This window comes from Patiria miniata, unplaced genomic scaffold, assembly GCF_015706575.1.
Source record: "Patiria miniata isolate m_02_andy unplaced genomic scaffold, ASM1570657v1 HiC_scaffold_7, whole genome shotgun sequence".
Classification (NCBI taxonomy): domain Eukaryota; kingdom Metazoa; phylum Echinodermata; class Asteroidea; order Valvatida; family Asterinidae; genus Patiria; species Patiria miniata.
Window position 1 is genome coordinate 24,716,831 of NW_024037074.1, and position 14,634 is coordinate 24,731,464.

Genomic DNA, 14,634 nt, shown 5'->3' on the forward strand with positions numbered 1-14,634 from the left:
ATTGTTGATGAAATTAACTGCTATGTGAAGTGGATCCATGACTGTTGTGGTCGTTCACTTTTATGGTACATTAGCTGCATTTGTCCGATGATATAACCAGAAAAGGAACAAACATTTTGAAAAATGTGGCACAATTTAAACATGGGATGTGAAATAGTATATACTATACGCCGAAATACTAAGCTGAAGGATAAGAGGAAAGAAGAATCTGATTTAACGATGATAAGTTATGCTATCTTGATCAATTCATGAGATGTTTAAAGTCTCAAAAAGTAAAAAGCAACTGCAAAACACCGTTCTGAAGTGTGGTGGGTGAAAAGATGAACAATTTTTGCCATTGTTTTTCCATCATTGGTTTGTGAAACAAGACAATCGTGAAATATGAGCATAGAACTCAAAAATAAATTATTAATTAACGATGATCAAAGAAAAACGCGTCAATGCGCCGAGAAGTATAAGCTTAATGGTTGAGGACAATATTAAGGGGACTTAGAGAAATTGGAAGTGAACAGCAATTGGCTTAAAAGCTCGGCAAGCCGACGGTGCGTTCTGCTTGGTAAACTGTGCGAGCAACGTACACGCAGAGAAAAATGTCAAAGGCCGTAAGTCTACATATTCCAGCTTTAGTTCCTTTTCCTGGGAATTTGTTTATTGGTATTTTTTTCCGAAGGGACTTGCAAAACAAAAGAAAAGGCAAGAGGGCGTAGGTATCACATAAATGTCAAACGTGGATGTCGCACTTGTGCAAACGTCTGAGGGGAAATGGTGAATTTTGTTTTTGGGGGTGGGGGAGGAGACGATTTGGGTTGTATTTTTTTTGGTAGGATTTAAAGATGAGTTCGATAAATCCAACTTTCTATCGAGTGAACGTTGTTCTGCCGTGCCATGGCCAGTGCCTTTTATGCTAAATAATTCGACTTTACGTCTTTCTCTGATATAATTAAACATATTACATTTATTGTTTTCCCTAGGACATCCTTGGAATTCGAGTGACCCTATTACCTTCAAAATTAAGCTCTCTATATAAAAGGGTGACCAAAAAAACCCCAAACCCTGAAACATTTGCCTTGTTTTTCAAAAACGTGATTGGTGAATTTATATGTTTTGGATATCAGATTGAAGCTGAAATATTTTTCTCTCAAATTCTGAGAAAAAAAATCATGAAAACATCACACTGGGTTACTGTGATATCTGTTTATAATCCGATATCCAAACTAGACAAATTCACAGATCACGTTTTTTAACAAAAGGCAAATGTTTGATGTCGGTTGAATTTCTGGGGGTCATCCTGTACTAACAAGAGACCCCTTAATTCGTGTGTCACCCTCTTCCCAGGTTTTAAAAGGCGAGGGAGTCATTCATCTTCCTAACAATGTGATCCGTGTTAATATCACGTTCATCTTTCTCGGACATTGTGAGCCTGAGCTTCACTAGCGCAATGGCGCACAAAGCAATGTATTACGTTTCATTATCATGTGTCTTGGCAGCAACTACTTATGGTGTTGGAGACTTGATGTGTTTTATTAGTCGTTGGTTAGCAAGGAGGCTTTTGTTTCTTTTCCATTTAATCACTTTTTATCACCAACTCTAGACTGGTGTTTGATAATCAGAAACGATGCCATATTCGTCGCACAAAGTCATGTTGCTGTATACCGTGTCACTTGCCGTAAATGTATCTCGCGATTTATACTTGGTCTATACTTATAGTTCGTTTGTACTTTCCCTACTCAAATGCTCGCCGTAGAGTCTCGATTAGGAACTTCAGACATCTTTGTGAATCCTTTCATTAACTTGATGAAAAATGACGCCAGCAGAAAAGTAGCCTTAATTTAAAATGATTGGGTTTCGTTACAAGCGTCGAGCCCAAGTTTGATCATCAGTAGCATTACGTGCGAAACGTAACGAAATATAGTACCTTGCAGTGTACTGTGGGACTCGTTTGCTTCACTGAAAAAGGAAAGTAAGATACCATTTTGTTGTGGTTATATAATTACACATTTTATACACATTTCAAAGTGCATTTTCCTGATGTTAAATTAGCACTCCTTCTTCTCCTCCTTCTTTAATTGCCTTAAATTCTACTTTCTATGTCAAAAGTAGTCACAATATGCGGCTGAATGGAAGGTTATCTATTTAACATGTGGCTGATAATTATAGATTGTCATAACAGTTTGCCACTCATATTTCCTCAAAATTGACATTGACGACCAAATATGATGAATTGAATTAGAATTTGTTCGTTCACGCCATGAAATTAGCTTCCAGGTCAAACCAACGAGATAATATAACCATCATCTCCGGTAATGGCTCACCCACGGAACGCATCTCCCTGTTCATTGACAGTTTTCTCAAACCCCTTGTCCCACAGATTTCGTCATACATTCACGACACCCCAGACTTCCTACGCAAGCTTGAAGGAATTAAGGACCAGATTCCCAGCACAGCCATCATTGGGACTTTCGACGTCTCATCTCTGTACACCAACATCCCACATGAGGAGGGTGTTCGTGCTTGCTCCTTGGCTCTGGCCAAGGCAGGACACACGACTCCTCCCATCAGTGATGTTGGCACCCTCATGAGACTTATACTAACGAAGAACAATTTTTCCTTCCTTGGTGAACACTATCTACAGGTACACGGCACTGCAATGGGCACTCGCATGGCCCCGTCGATGGCTTGCCTCTTCATGGGCGACCTCGAAGAACGCATTCTTGCCTCGGCCCCATGTCGCCCTTGGATCTGGTGGAGATATATTGATGATGTTTTTTTCATCTGGACCAGTGATGAGGACAGTCTCTTGACCTTCACTAACCACATCAATTCCTTCCACAGAACCATCAAATTCACATCGGAGTTCTCGGCTCACCAAGCCCACTTTCTGGATGTCACCGTCCGCAAGCAAGGCAACTCACTAACCACTGACCTGTATTCCAAACCCACAGACACCCACCAGTACCTCCACTCCTCCAGCTGTCACCCCAGGCACTGCAAAACTGGCATAGCGTTTAGCCAGGCACTCAGACTCAGAAGAATTTGTTCTAATGATTCCGATTTCTCCCGCCATACACAGATACTGAGGAACAACTTGGTGGCCAGGGGTCACAGCTCTCGCCAAGTTCATCGTGCCATTGCCAGAGCTAAAGCTATCCCCAGAAATCTAGCTCTCACGGGAAAGGCCCCTGATGCCATGGCCAAACCCATGATTCCCTTGGTTACCACGTTTCACCCCAATCTCCCTCCCCTTCGCAAAATCACTAATGACAATCATCATATCCTCCATACTTCAGATCGCCTTGCCCGCGCCATCCCCAACGGCCCCACATTGGCTTACAGGCGTCCTCGAAATCTACGGGACTTGATTGTTCGAGCTGAAGTCCCTTCCTTAGATGCATCCCCTCCCACCCAGCATGGTACTTTCAAGTGCAGTTCCAGATGTGTTGTCTGCCAGATTCATATCCAGGAGTCTGACTCCTTTTCTGGCTACTCTTCTGTCACTACCCACAGAACCATTGGTAACATCACTTGTAACACCTCTAATGTCATATATCTCATTTCTTGCAGGGTCTGTGGAGTGCAGTATGTAGGTGAGACTAAGAATACGCTCAAGAAGCGTTTCTATGCCCACCGGTCAACGGTCAACACCAAGAAATTAGACACCCCTGTTGGTCATCACTTCAACCTGCCTAACCACTCCATTTCTGATATGATTTTGCAGGGCATTGAATCTCTTGGCCATCGCAAGGACTCAGTTCGCCTCAGCAGAGAGAAAGTGTGGATGAATCGTCTTCGAACTATTCAACCACATGGTCTCAACATCCAACTTGGAAATGACTAATCCTTTTCTTCCTCCATTGTCTTCTGTTACAGATAATCCACCTGGTCTTCCTTGTTTGTGTTTACCCATCTTCCCCCATCTTTCATCCCTTTCCACCTCCATACTGTCCGCCCCCCCCCCGCATCATCCCTTCACTCTCACACTCTTTTGTCCGCTCCCACTCCCTGTGACCTTTGATCCTTCCTCTTTCTGGTCCCTCCCCTGTTTACACAAGACCCCTTGTGGTTTGCCCTCTCCCTTTGTTTCTTTGTTCTCTCATCCACCCTCCCCTGCATCTTTCCACACCTTCCACACCTAATCCTCCTTTTGTGTTTCTTCTTTCAGCCCTGCATGTTTGTGTGCACCCCCATGTTAATGTATGTACCTCTGTCATTTCTGTTTTAGCCTTCTGAAGAAGAACTTGCTAAGTTCGCAACGTCAGGCCACATTAATTTTAAGATTCATTATGAGAGCTCTGAAAAACTGTCACATTTGTTTCAACCAAAATTCAATCCCTTGCTCAACATTGTTCATCTTCTTTTGGGCAACCAGTCGGCTTTCTACTTGTTTCTGTTTGTATTACTGTTAAATATGCACAGAACAGAATTTTATCATGGCAGTAACAGTAACCTATAGGAGGTGAATGGCTCGATAACGTGTGGTCAAACCAGATGTACTTGTGACCCGTGCGCACTTTCCACCGCGTAAAAGTGGCCTTGTCCGCCGACAAAATAATCCAATCTTCGGCAGGCCGCTACGGCACAGACGGATCGCGCAATGTGGTTTATACACGGAATTCGGTCGGTATATCTCCCCCAAACGCGACTATAAGATAGCAAATATTGATTTATGGGGAGGAAGGGGTCGATGAGCGCATGACTACACGCGGGGGGGGGGGGGGGGGGGGGGGTAAGCAGAGAAACCTCCCGCGGTTGACGGGACTGAGAAGGGATGAAAGCCGGGAGCCGGGGAGATGGTGGGATGTGATTAGAGAAAAGACGGGAAAGCTTGGGAGGGAAGACAGTAGGCTATATACAGGATAATGAAGATGATCGCATCGGGAACGGCCTTCAACGCTTAACTGGTTGGGACGGCAATGGCATAGAGGATGCGAATAAGCCAAAGTGGCCTATATAACTTGGAATTGGGAAGACCGTGAAATTATTTTATTTGAGGGGTAAAGCGCCACCAAGAGTTAATACTGAACTTATGTCCCGAAGGGGTACACATATTTCTTAATCCAATATACACTAAGACACAAGCGAACTCTTGCATTATTTCAACTCCCCTCATTGGATTACTACACGATTTCCAACAGAGGATTTCCAACATGTTGGCATTTAATTTTAGACCCAGCCTTCCGTTGGTGCACTACATCAACTATAGCCTGATTCGATTTAAACACGTTTTCCAGCTAAGGAAACGTTTCTAATCGGGGACCCAATATAGTCCCCTCACGTCCTTATTTTCATTTGTTCTGCCTGATCGAATGTACACCATAAACACACATGCATAGCCTACTCGTCACATCAAGGAGCGACGTTTCCACGAACGAGCTGCATTTCCTAATATCCCGTTATCGAGCCAGAGAAAGTTTGTCCCATCTTATTTGATCGCCGCGAACTAGAAAAAAATCCCTGATCTGATTACCTCGATCTCCGCAACAAACCGTAATTCAATAAGCGAGCCGCTGCACGCTTTGTTTCATTAGATTGGGTCCATCACCCCGCCGTATCCACATCGTTGCTAAAATAGTCTGGTCTCCCCGCAAGTGTATTATATCAATTACCATTACGGCACTGATGAAAACGGGCAGATTAGATTTATGCGCTAATTAAATTTCTAACATGGTTATGATTGTAAAAAAGAAAAGAAAACAGGGATACAAATTTAAAAAAAATACGGTTGGCCTGACGTGGAAGCCGGATTTTTTGGCATGAGAGAGGAAATGTGATAAAACAATACACAGATTTTGTCGTCAATGTCAATTTTGGAGAAATTATGAGCGACAAACTGTCAGTATGTTTAAATGGCAATTAATATTATCAGCTACATTACGGATATTCGTCCATTCAGTTTTTACGTGTGGCATATGCCGCATGCTTAATCACGACTACTTTGGACACAGAAAGTGGAATTTATGGCAATTAAAAAAGAATGACACGCCAGTAAAAAAAAGCGATGATTTCACAAAATGTGTAGTTATATAATAACAAGAAAATTATTTCTTCGATTTATTTTTTTCAGTGAAGAAAATTAGTCTCATACAGTACACTGCAATGTTCTATATTTCGTTAAAATTAGCACGTAATGTCCAATCTTGTGTTCCACGCTTGTAACGAAACCCAATCATTTTAAATTAAGGCTACCGCTCTGCTGGCGTCACTTTTCATCAAGTTAATGAAAGGATTCACAAAGATGTCTGAAGTTCCTAATCGAGAATCTGCGGGAGAATTTGAGTAGGGAAAGTATAAACGAACAATCGCGTGATACATTATACGGCAAGTGGCACTATACACACGGGAACATGTGCGATGAATGTGGCATCGTTTCTGATACATGATCAGCGACCCGTCTAGAGTCGGTGATAAAAAGTGATCAAATGGAAAGAAAAAAAAGAAGACGAAGAAGAAGAAGAAAAGACGCGTTGCTAACCAACGGCTAATGAAGCACTCCAAGTATCCAACGCCATAAGTGGTTGTTGCCAAGACACGTGATAATGAGACGTAATATATTGCTTTGCGCACCATTGCGCTAGTGAAGCTCATGCTCACAACGTCCTAGAAAGATGAACGTGATATTAACACGGATCACATTTTTAGGAAGATGAATGTCTCCCTCCCCTTTTAGAACCTCGAGAGAAGGTGACACACGTTTCTATGGCCTGGTGAATGAAAGGGCATGAGAAACGGATAATGTTTTTGCTTAATATTCGGGGAAATGGCATGTCAAATTTTTGCAGCCGAAGGGGGGAGATTGTTGAATATCATCCTGCCAAAACGTAATCTTATTTAAATGATGTCCCAGAAACGAGTTTGGAGGAAAACAAGTGTGGAAAATACCAATTGTAAAACAAAATTCCCAAGATAGTTAACGTTATGCAAGCAATCTTTCAGTAAGCTTTTTGTATCATCATAAGCCTTAGGGTGATTTTATCATGACCAAAATAAACAAACGACATTATTTACTACAACATCTAACAAAATGTAAACTATTGGTAACATTTAAAATTGGAATATATTTTCGGTGTAGCGCCACACAACGAAAATTGCAAGGGATTCCAGTTTAGGAATTTAGAATATAAGTGTGTGAGTTTATTTTCCCAAATACACATCACGTTCGCCTTTAGAAATTACATATTTAGACACACAATAGTTATTTGTTCTTGAAAGAATACTTGTTCAGTTGAAAGATCCCTGCACCCTCAAAAAACAGCCATGAATCATAAACAGTATTGAAACAAACGTCATCAACTATTACCGAATGTTGAGATATAATAGTTTTTGCAATTCGGTCAGAAGTACCATTTTCCTCAACATTTATGAAACAGTCGTCTGGCATTAATTAATTTATTAGTGTCAAAGGACACTGCACGATGAATTTCTTCTTTAAACTCACATTTTGATATCTCGTCGTCGAAGCAGCAGTATTTGAGATATAACTATGTGAGTGTCAACTGTACTGAATCAATGAGGCAGCGAGTGCCTTTATTGGGCACGGGCCGCTCATCATGTCAGGCATATTCATGCGTGAAAGTGATGCTGAGGTCATGGCGAGCGAAGAATTTCCATCCACAAAATTATAAGAGAACATTTTGCCACGATACAGCCAGGGGCTCAGCTGGCTAGCGGGCTTCGCGCAGTGCCAACGGCTGAGAAAAACGACTTAGTCGCGGTTGTGCGCTTGCCTTAAATGAGGGCAACTAATCTTGGATTACATCCGTTAAAGTGAAGAAGGCCATGAATTGTTTGACAACAAAATGACCCCTCATGTTCAGAAATTGCAATGCTTCAGTCGTCGGAAAAGGAATCGGTCACGTGGTTTAACTTAGGTTTTGTCATCAAACTTAATTTCTTCCTCATTTTGTTTCAAGAAAAGCAGACAAGAAGTGAACGATTTGAATTGAAGGATAACACAGCCATCTTGGAAATTATACGGGATATGGTACTGGTTAGTTTTTTACACGTCACTTTTGGTTATTTTCGTTTCTTAAAATGTACTTACGAAACTACACATGATCAATGACACTTTTAGTTGGTAGGACTGATTTAGTGATGTTCCTTTTTAATAAAAAAAATAAATTGCGTGCAGCAAATATCTACAGTGTAATGGTGACGGGACGAAAGCCACGGTTTATAGATAGCCGCGTTGTCGCCAAGATGAAAGAAAAACGGTTTACTTCGTGGTTTAGACGTCCCCTCATAATGCCTTTCCTTTTCCTGTTTTCCTGACTTCCGTGAGCTGATACCTAAGCCTAACTTGACCACTCTCCAGCGTGTTCCTACACCGTGGCAAGCTCTTCCTTGCTCCGGGCAAGGTAGTAAGGATGGTCGCGCATCACTAAAGAGCGGCATATCTCCCGTATCACTTCCGACCACTCTCGCATGCATGGGTATTGCTTTATCCATAAAATACTCTAAAATGCAGCCGGGGGCAATGCAGGCTTATGGAAGACATTTCGCATATTCATACCTGATGAAAAATTTGTCCCATTCTTGATATTAATAACTTATTCATAGACAGAGGTGGCTTACAAGGAGGGGCGGATCTAGCTTTCAGGAATAGAGGGAGGGTTGATCTTGGGAGGGAGTTGAGTGAAGGCGGGCATTTCCCAGGAAAACTTGGAAATATAGATGCTTTCTCCTACATTTTAAGGCAATTTGATAATAAATTTATAGGAACTTTAGCATTCCATTTGTTATTTTGGTCCCATATTATATAGTATCATAACTTTAGTCTGCGGCTAACGGGGGTGGGGGGGGGGGGGTGGGGTGGGGGGGGGGGGGGGGTTGGCAGCAGTAGCACCCCCCTCCAAGCGCCCCAGATTCGCTACTGGCATGACAAGGGTTGTATGTCTTCACTTTAAAGCAGCATTCTATCACTTATTTCGTGACGCACGGCATGTTCAAAAGAACAATATAAGCTACTTCAAAATAGCACTTTTGAAATGGTAGAGAACATTTAGGGGAATAACTGAACAAGTCCCACCGTGTGTTCTTATTCCTCCATGGGCTCACAAGTCAAAAAAACGGGAGTCTCGTTCTCATCAGTTCGCTAGTATAGACAACACGATCCAAACGACGCTATATAACTGGTGAACTGAAAGACGAAATGGGAATTGTCACACTTTTATCTTGATTCATGGGGCCATCACAGCCAGGGACTTTGAGTTCCGTCTTGGGCATCGCATCAGACCATCTCCCTCAGGATATCTGAGGAGGACTGGCTTTGCAGCCTGGAACGATTATGCAAGGGGATAATACTGATTGAGTGTCTTGTCCCTTTTTTTCGCGCGGAACATTATTCGGGTGATAATTTCAGATTGAATGTCATGGGGTCGTAAATAATTTACGGACGAACTGCTTGGCTGGGTTGATCCTCTGTACTCAAAGTGAAAACCATTCGCAAGCTATAGCTGATTCAGTCATGGGGTTAGGGATCCAATTCAGATTCGCATTCAGCTTGCGTCAGTGAAGGACAAAATCCGATTTCAATTTACACCTCTAGGGCGCAACAACATTTAACTACACTCACATAATTGCTTTTTGCCAATTCTTTTCAAATAATGAAATTCAGAAGATACCACTCCGAACAACTATATTAATGGCCTATAACTTAGTGTAATCCAGTGGCGTAACTACGGGGATGGGGGGGGGGGGGGGGCACTGCCAGCTGAGGTCCGTGGCCCTAGGTTGCCACCCCCTCCCATTTAAAATCTTGAATTGCACTAAAATAATGTATTCGTTTCCTTCAGTGCCACCCCCTCCCCCCCCCCGGAAAACTGGTGCACCCCCAGGTTCCCCCTAGAAGTTTAACCATAGTTACGCCATTGGTGTAACCCACAATGAACATTAGGCCTACATGTACACGATTTTATGCATTTTCTTCATACCAATCATATCTGTATAGACTCTTTAAAAGAAAAACCGCTCTCCAGCGTTGTCAAAAATATTGAGAACGAGATAGTTCGATTTACAATCCTCCTTTTTTTTGGGGGGGGGGGGGGGGACACCACCCAGTGCCAAAATAGAGTCCGCAATCATGCCCCCGCTTTTCCAATTTTCAAAGCTCTTTTTTCAAAGCTCGTCACAGTGTAGCATTCGAGGTACCTGTGATGGCCAATCGATTTATCATCCGCTTTGTAAATTTTCGACAAAAAAGTACAGCCTAGAGTATTATTGCTGTGGTATGGAATACAGGGGCAGTATCTTGTAAAAAAAAACCCATCATTTTCAGTGTCATTGATGACATGATTTTCATGATATGCCCATGCAGGGAAAATATTTGAATGGGGAAGGCTGTAAGCATCATAGATAAAAATCCAACTTGACCAACATAGTGTATCGTCCATTTTTTTCCTGTTTATATATTATTTTCCCCTTGAGAGCAACTTACACAAGATTGCCCTTCAATACGCAGATAATCAATGTCATCCTTCAAATTATTTCGATCCTTGGAGGCCCTTTGTCGCCTTCGCGTCCGCATTGCGACTGTCGCTAATGAGGCCCGAAGGTGACTCATAAAATTGGCAAGACAGCTTAAATGGGAATCGGGTTACCTATAACGTTATAAACATACGTTAAACCATAGAGCAAGGGAACGGTACCGCGTTAGTTATAAATGGATGGATGTAATAAAATAGACCGAGAGATTATTCGAAAAGCGTACAGCATACAGCATTAATTAGTGAAGTAGAATGTTTGGTCTCTTATGTGATTTCGAATAATCCAGAAGGACGCATCAGCCGCAACGCTATCAGAAAGTGTGTGGCATGAATTTTGTTTATTTATTGCAAATTTTCAGGCAATACAACAATTATTCACTTTTAAATTAGACATTGAACCATACAAAATCCGCCTTCGTTTACTTTTGAGTAGCCCAAAATAAAAAGCACTTATGTCAGAGGGTTGATGAAGTCCAAAATATTGGGTTTTTTTGTTTAAATAAATCATACTGACTGTTTTTAAAAGAGCGAATTGAACAGTGACTTAATATGTGTGTCATGCCTTACCTTTACATTGACCCAAACCTAATAGTTTTTAAATTTCAAGTACTACGAATTTATAACCGACGCATAAAACACAGAATTGTATTGACAAGCCAGCCGATGAAATATTCATCTAAAAGCTCTAATATCTTATACGGACTTTAATTTGACTACAGCAGATTGTATCAAATACTCATACCTCGACTAAACAGGTCGTGTTCACTTCTTAATCACGAATATAATGTAAATTAATGCAAATATATCATATTATTTGATTGATTCGCAAAACAACATAATAAAAAGACAGAATAATTAATTCAAGATAATAATAATTATACTGGAGTCTTATATAGTGCACTTATCTACCAACAATTAGGTACTCAAGGCGCTTATTCTTCTGGCAGTGCGGAAAGGGGGGGGGGAGGGCGGGTAGCAATAAATGTGTTTGTTCAGGAGCGGGTCTTCATTGTTCCTCGAATAAATTTCCATCGGTGTTCTCTGTGTGCAAAATTGGCAAGTTTGTGATTGTTTGATAACATGAAGATGTAAGTAATATCATTTTATAGCATCAGCGTTAAGCATCGATAAGTTAACAATGATCCATGTTATATATAATAAAAAGAAACATGTGCAAATGTGATATGTATAAGATTACTGTAATTTCCAATTTAGTATATTGTGCATCTTGAGAAAGGTTTGAATTTACGTTCACCGTTTGAAATCTTGTTCAGAAGATATGCATATTGATGTCACCCTGGACAATAGAGGCATGTAATTATGATGAATTCTGTTTTCCGAAATGTAAAGGCTGTGGCACGAGGCTTCAGTATACCTCAAATATTCTTATATTTCAAATGCTTTGCAACATACCCGTGAAAACACTCTAACAAAAAAAACACGATTGTGCACTGTTACAATTACGAGGTTTTTTTCCCCAGAGTGTGACTAACGTTGAGCCTCTAGCTACCTGAAGCCTAATGCTTGCGCCGACTGGTTCTTTCACGTTCCATTAGGGAAACTGAGGAATACTCCTACTACATGTAAAGTCTCTTGGTGGGAGGAGGGGGGGGGGGAAGCAAATGTTTATTTAAGCCCTCGCTAGTCGAGAAAGACGGCACTGATCCATCCGATTTACAAAACCGATGTATTATTAGACCCAGTAACTAGGGCGCTACAACTCAGCCTTTTTTTCGAATTTTGACTTTGGTCGGGAAAAAAAGGGTAAGGGAAAAAGAGTTAATTCTAGCGCCCCAGTTACTGGGTCTAATGCTGGCTACTAGGTTTATTGCCGTCCATTTAGTTATCAAACTACATTTAATCAGATCAAAATCATTTTTTTTTAAAGCCTGTACTTACGGGCTCGGGTCCAGTGCACGGCCAGCAGCAAAATCAAGACGAGACTGCCGAGGGTCCAGGGAAGTCGACGCATCGTGGGCCACGGATGAGGCAAGACTTACGACCGGGGATCAGCAGACGTGGGCGTGCGGCGGTGCGCCGGTGAAAGCTGCAAGCAGGCCAAGCGTCAGGTAAGCTGGTGAATCCTTACAAGTTGTTGAGATTCAAGGGATGGCTGGTGTGAGGGTCTGAGCAACGCAACACCTCAGTCGTGGCTCGTTCTAGACAAAGTGTCACAGTCACCACACGGACTGCATTTGCATCTCAACCCGACTCGGCCCAAGGGATGCAATGCAGACCAGCCTGACCATGCTCTCCATATATTATAAGATGCGTCATACATAGTACAACCGCCGTTGCCATTGCAGACCGCTATCACCCTCTGCTCATCTCATGTTTATTCCAGCGAGCATAATTGTGTTCCAAAGCTACGCGCATGTGCTATCGGTCTGAAAGATGACGGTTGCTAGGCGACAGATTGCTCCGGTACCTTCGTGCGTAAGTAGGCATTGTGCGCTAGGTGACGAAAGGCGAAGCGGTTGGTGAAAGGCAAGCAGATCAGGTGTCGGAAATACATCTTTTTTAAAAATAATTTTCCTTCTTAATTCATAATTAACGTAGAATAAGAAGTGTTTGGTCTAATAAGGTTTAGACGTAATCCTGTTGCGTGATGGGACTGAAACCCCATCTTCCTTTGGTTTTGTCTTCGTTCTTCTTTCGTGTTCGTATTCGTATTCTGTGTTTTGTTTCAACCTAAACCCATGGACAAAAGGAGGAATCCTGTTCACACTTAATGATCTGGTAGGCCATGCTCTGATAAAAAAATCCTGTCGCTTGGCGCATGGCCTTTACTTCCGAGGTTAATGGAAGGTTCAAGTTGGATGTATTCAATAATATCGAAAGCAGCGTGAATATTACCACAAACGGAATTTCTCCTTAACTATTCAAGGGATGACGATTAAACTTTGTACAAACATGCACTATTGTTCCAAGATGTAACAAAACGTGTGGCGTTATCATGACGTCATCATATATCAAATTGCAAGCGATTTAAGGTCACAACTTGACAACATACTTTCAAATATAATAACTTGAACTGAATTTATTACTTGGTTCAGTTTTGTTTGTGAGGTGGTAGTAACTTTTAAACTTTATAACCGTTTAAGTTGTTTCAAATTATTGTTTTAATTGTACGTTTTCTTATCATGTTAATGTGTACTCAATTTTATTGTCTTCTTTTTTTTTCTGGGGGGCGGGTGTTTGTTTGTTTGTTGGGTTGTTAGGATTGTTGGGTGCTTGTTTGTCTGTTTGTTGGCTTGCTTGCTTGCTTGTTTTGTTTTTGTTTTTAGCATGTTAGGGATGCATGTACTTATTTTTACTGTTTATATTATTCACAATAGTTTTTTTTAACTTCGTTTTCGTTTATATTTGCATGTAGGACTTATTTTGTGATTTTATTCTTAAATTAAACTTCTTAATCTGCACTTTTGTCTATCGTCGTTTTCATATACACATTTATATTGTTTATGTTAAACCCGTTCATGTCTCTTTTATTTAATGATTATAATTTAACGGTTATAGTTTTATATGATCTTATTTCCTATCTGTTTTGATAATTTTATACACTTTTAATCCTTTAAATTGTTAGTTTTTGTTTTTATTAATTTTTAAATTATATGCTCAGGGCCCCGTGGAAGACCACATTATTTTGTGAACGGGCTACCCTGGTAAAAGATCAGAAATAAATAAATAAATATATAAATAAATAAATTTAAATACTCCAAACTCGAAAAAGACGTTTAAATGATGATCTTGTGCTAAAACTTTGGCAGTTGTCAGAAATTGCCTCAGATCGCACCACAGGGCGCCTATAATCCAATTTTTTCAGGGGCCCTTAAGCGGGCCCGAACCCCACGCCGTTTGGGCTTCGCACTCATATAATTAGTACTGATCATGATACGCATGTATGTACCACCCCACTTTGAGAAGCTTTTCGAATGTCAACGGCCGGACTTTGGTCATCCGCCATCCCCCACCCCACCCCCACCCCCACTCGCCGCCACAGATTTACTCCACTGCCCCCCACTGGCTGTCATTGCACTCGCGTGGTCACGATTCTGATCATGCCACCGGCTGACGTTAATGTGACATTGTATTATAATGGCATCATTCGCTAGACTTAGCGTAAGTACAAGAAAAGATGAATTTTCCCAAGCTA

General features: G+C 41.4%; 1 protein-coding gene across 1 annotated transcript in view; it reads right to left on the reverse strand.

Moving 5' to 3' along the window:
* The window catches only part of LOC119746059 (serine-aspartate repeat-containing protein F-like), a 38,131-nt gene extending 25,660 nt beyond the window's left edge, over positions 1-12,471 (reverse strand). Inside the window, exon 1 of the mRNA XM_038222830.1 lies at positions 12,378-12,471. Coding sequence (XP_038078758.1) covers positions 12,378-12,450 — 73 coding nt within the window. The 5' untranslated portion in view covers positions 12,451-12,471. The remainder of the gene's footprint in view (positions 1-12,377) is intronic.
* Between the last annotated feature and the right edge of the window lie 2,163 nt (positions 12,472-14,634).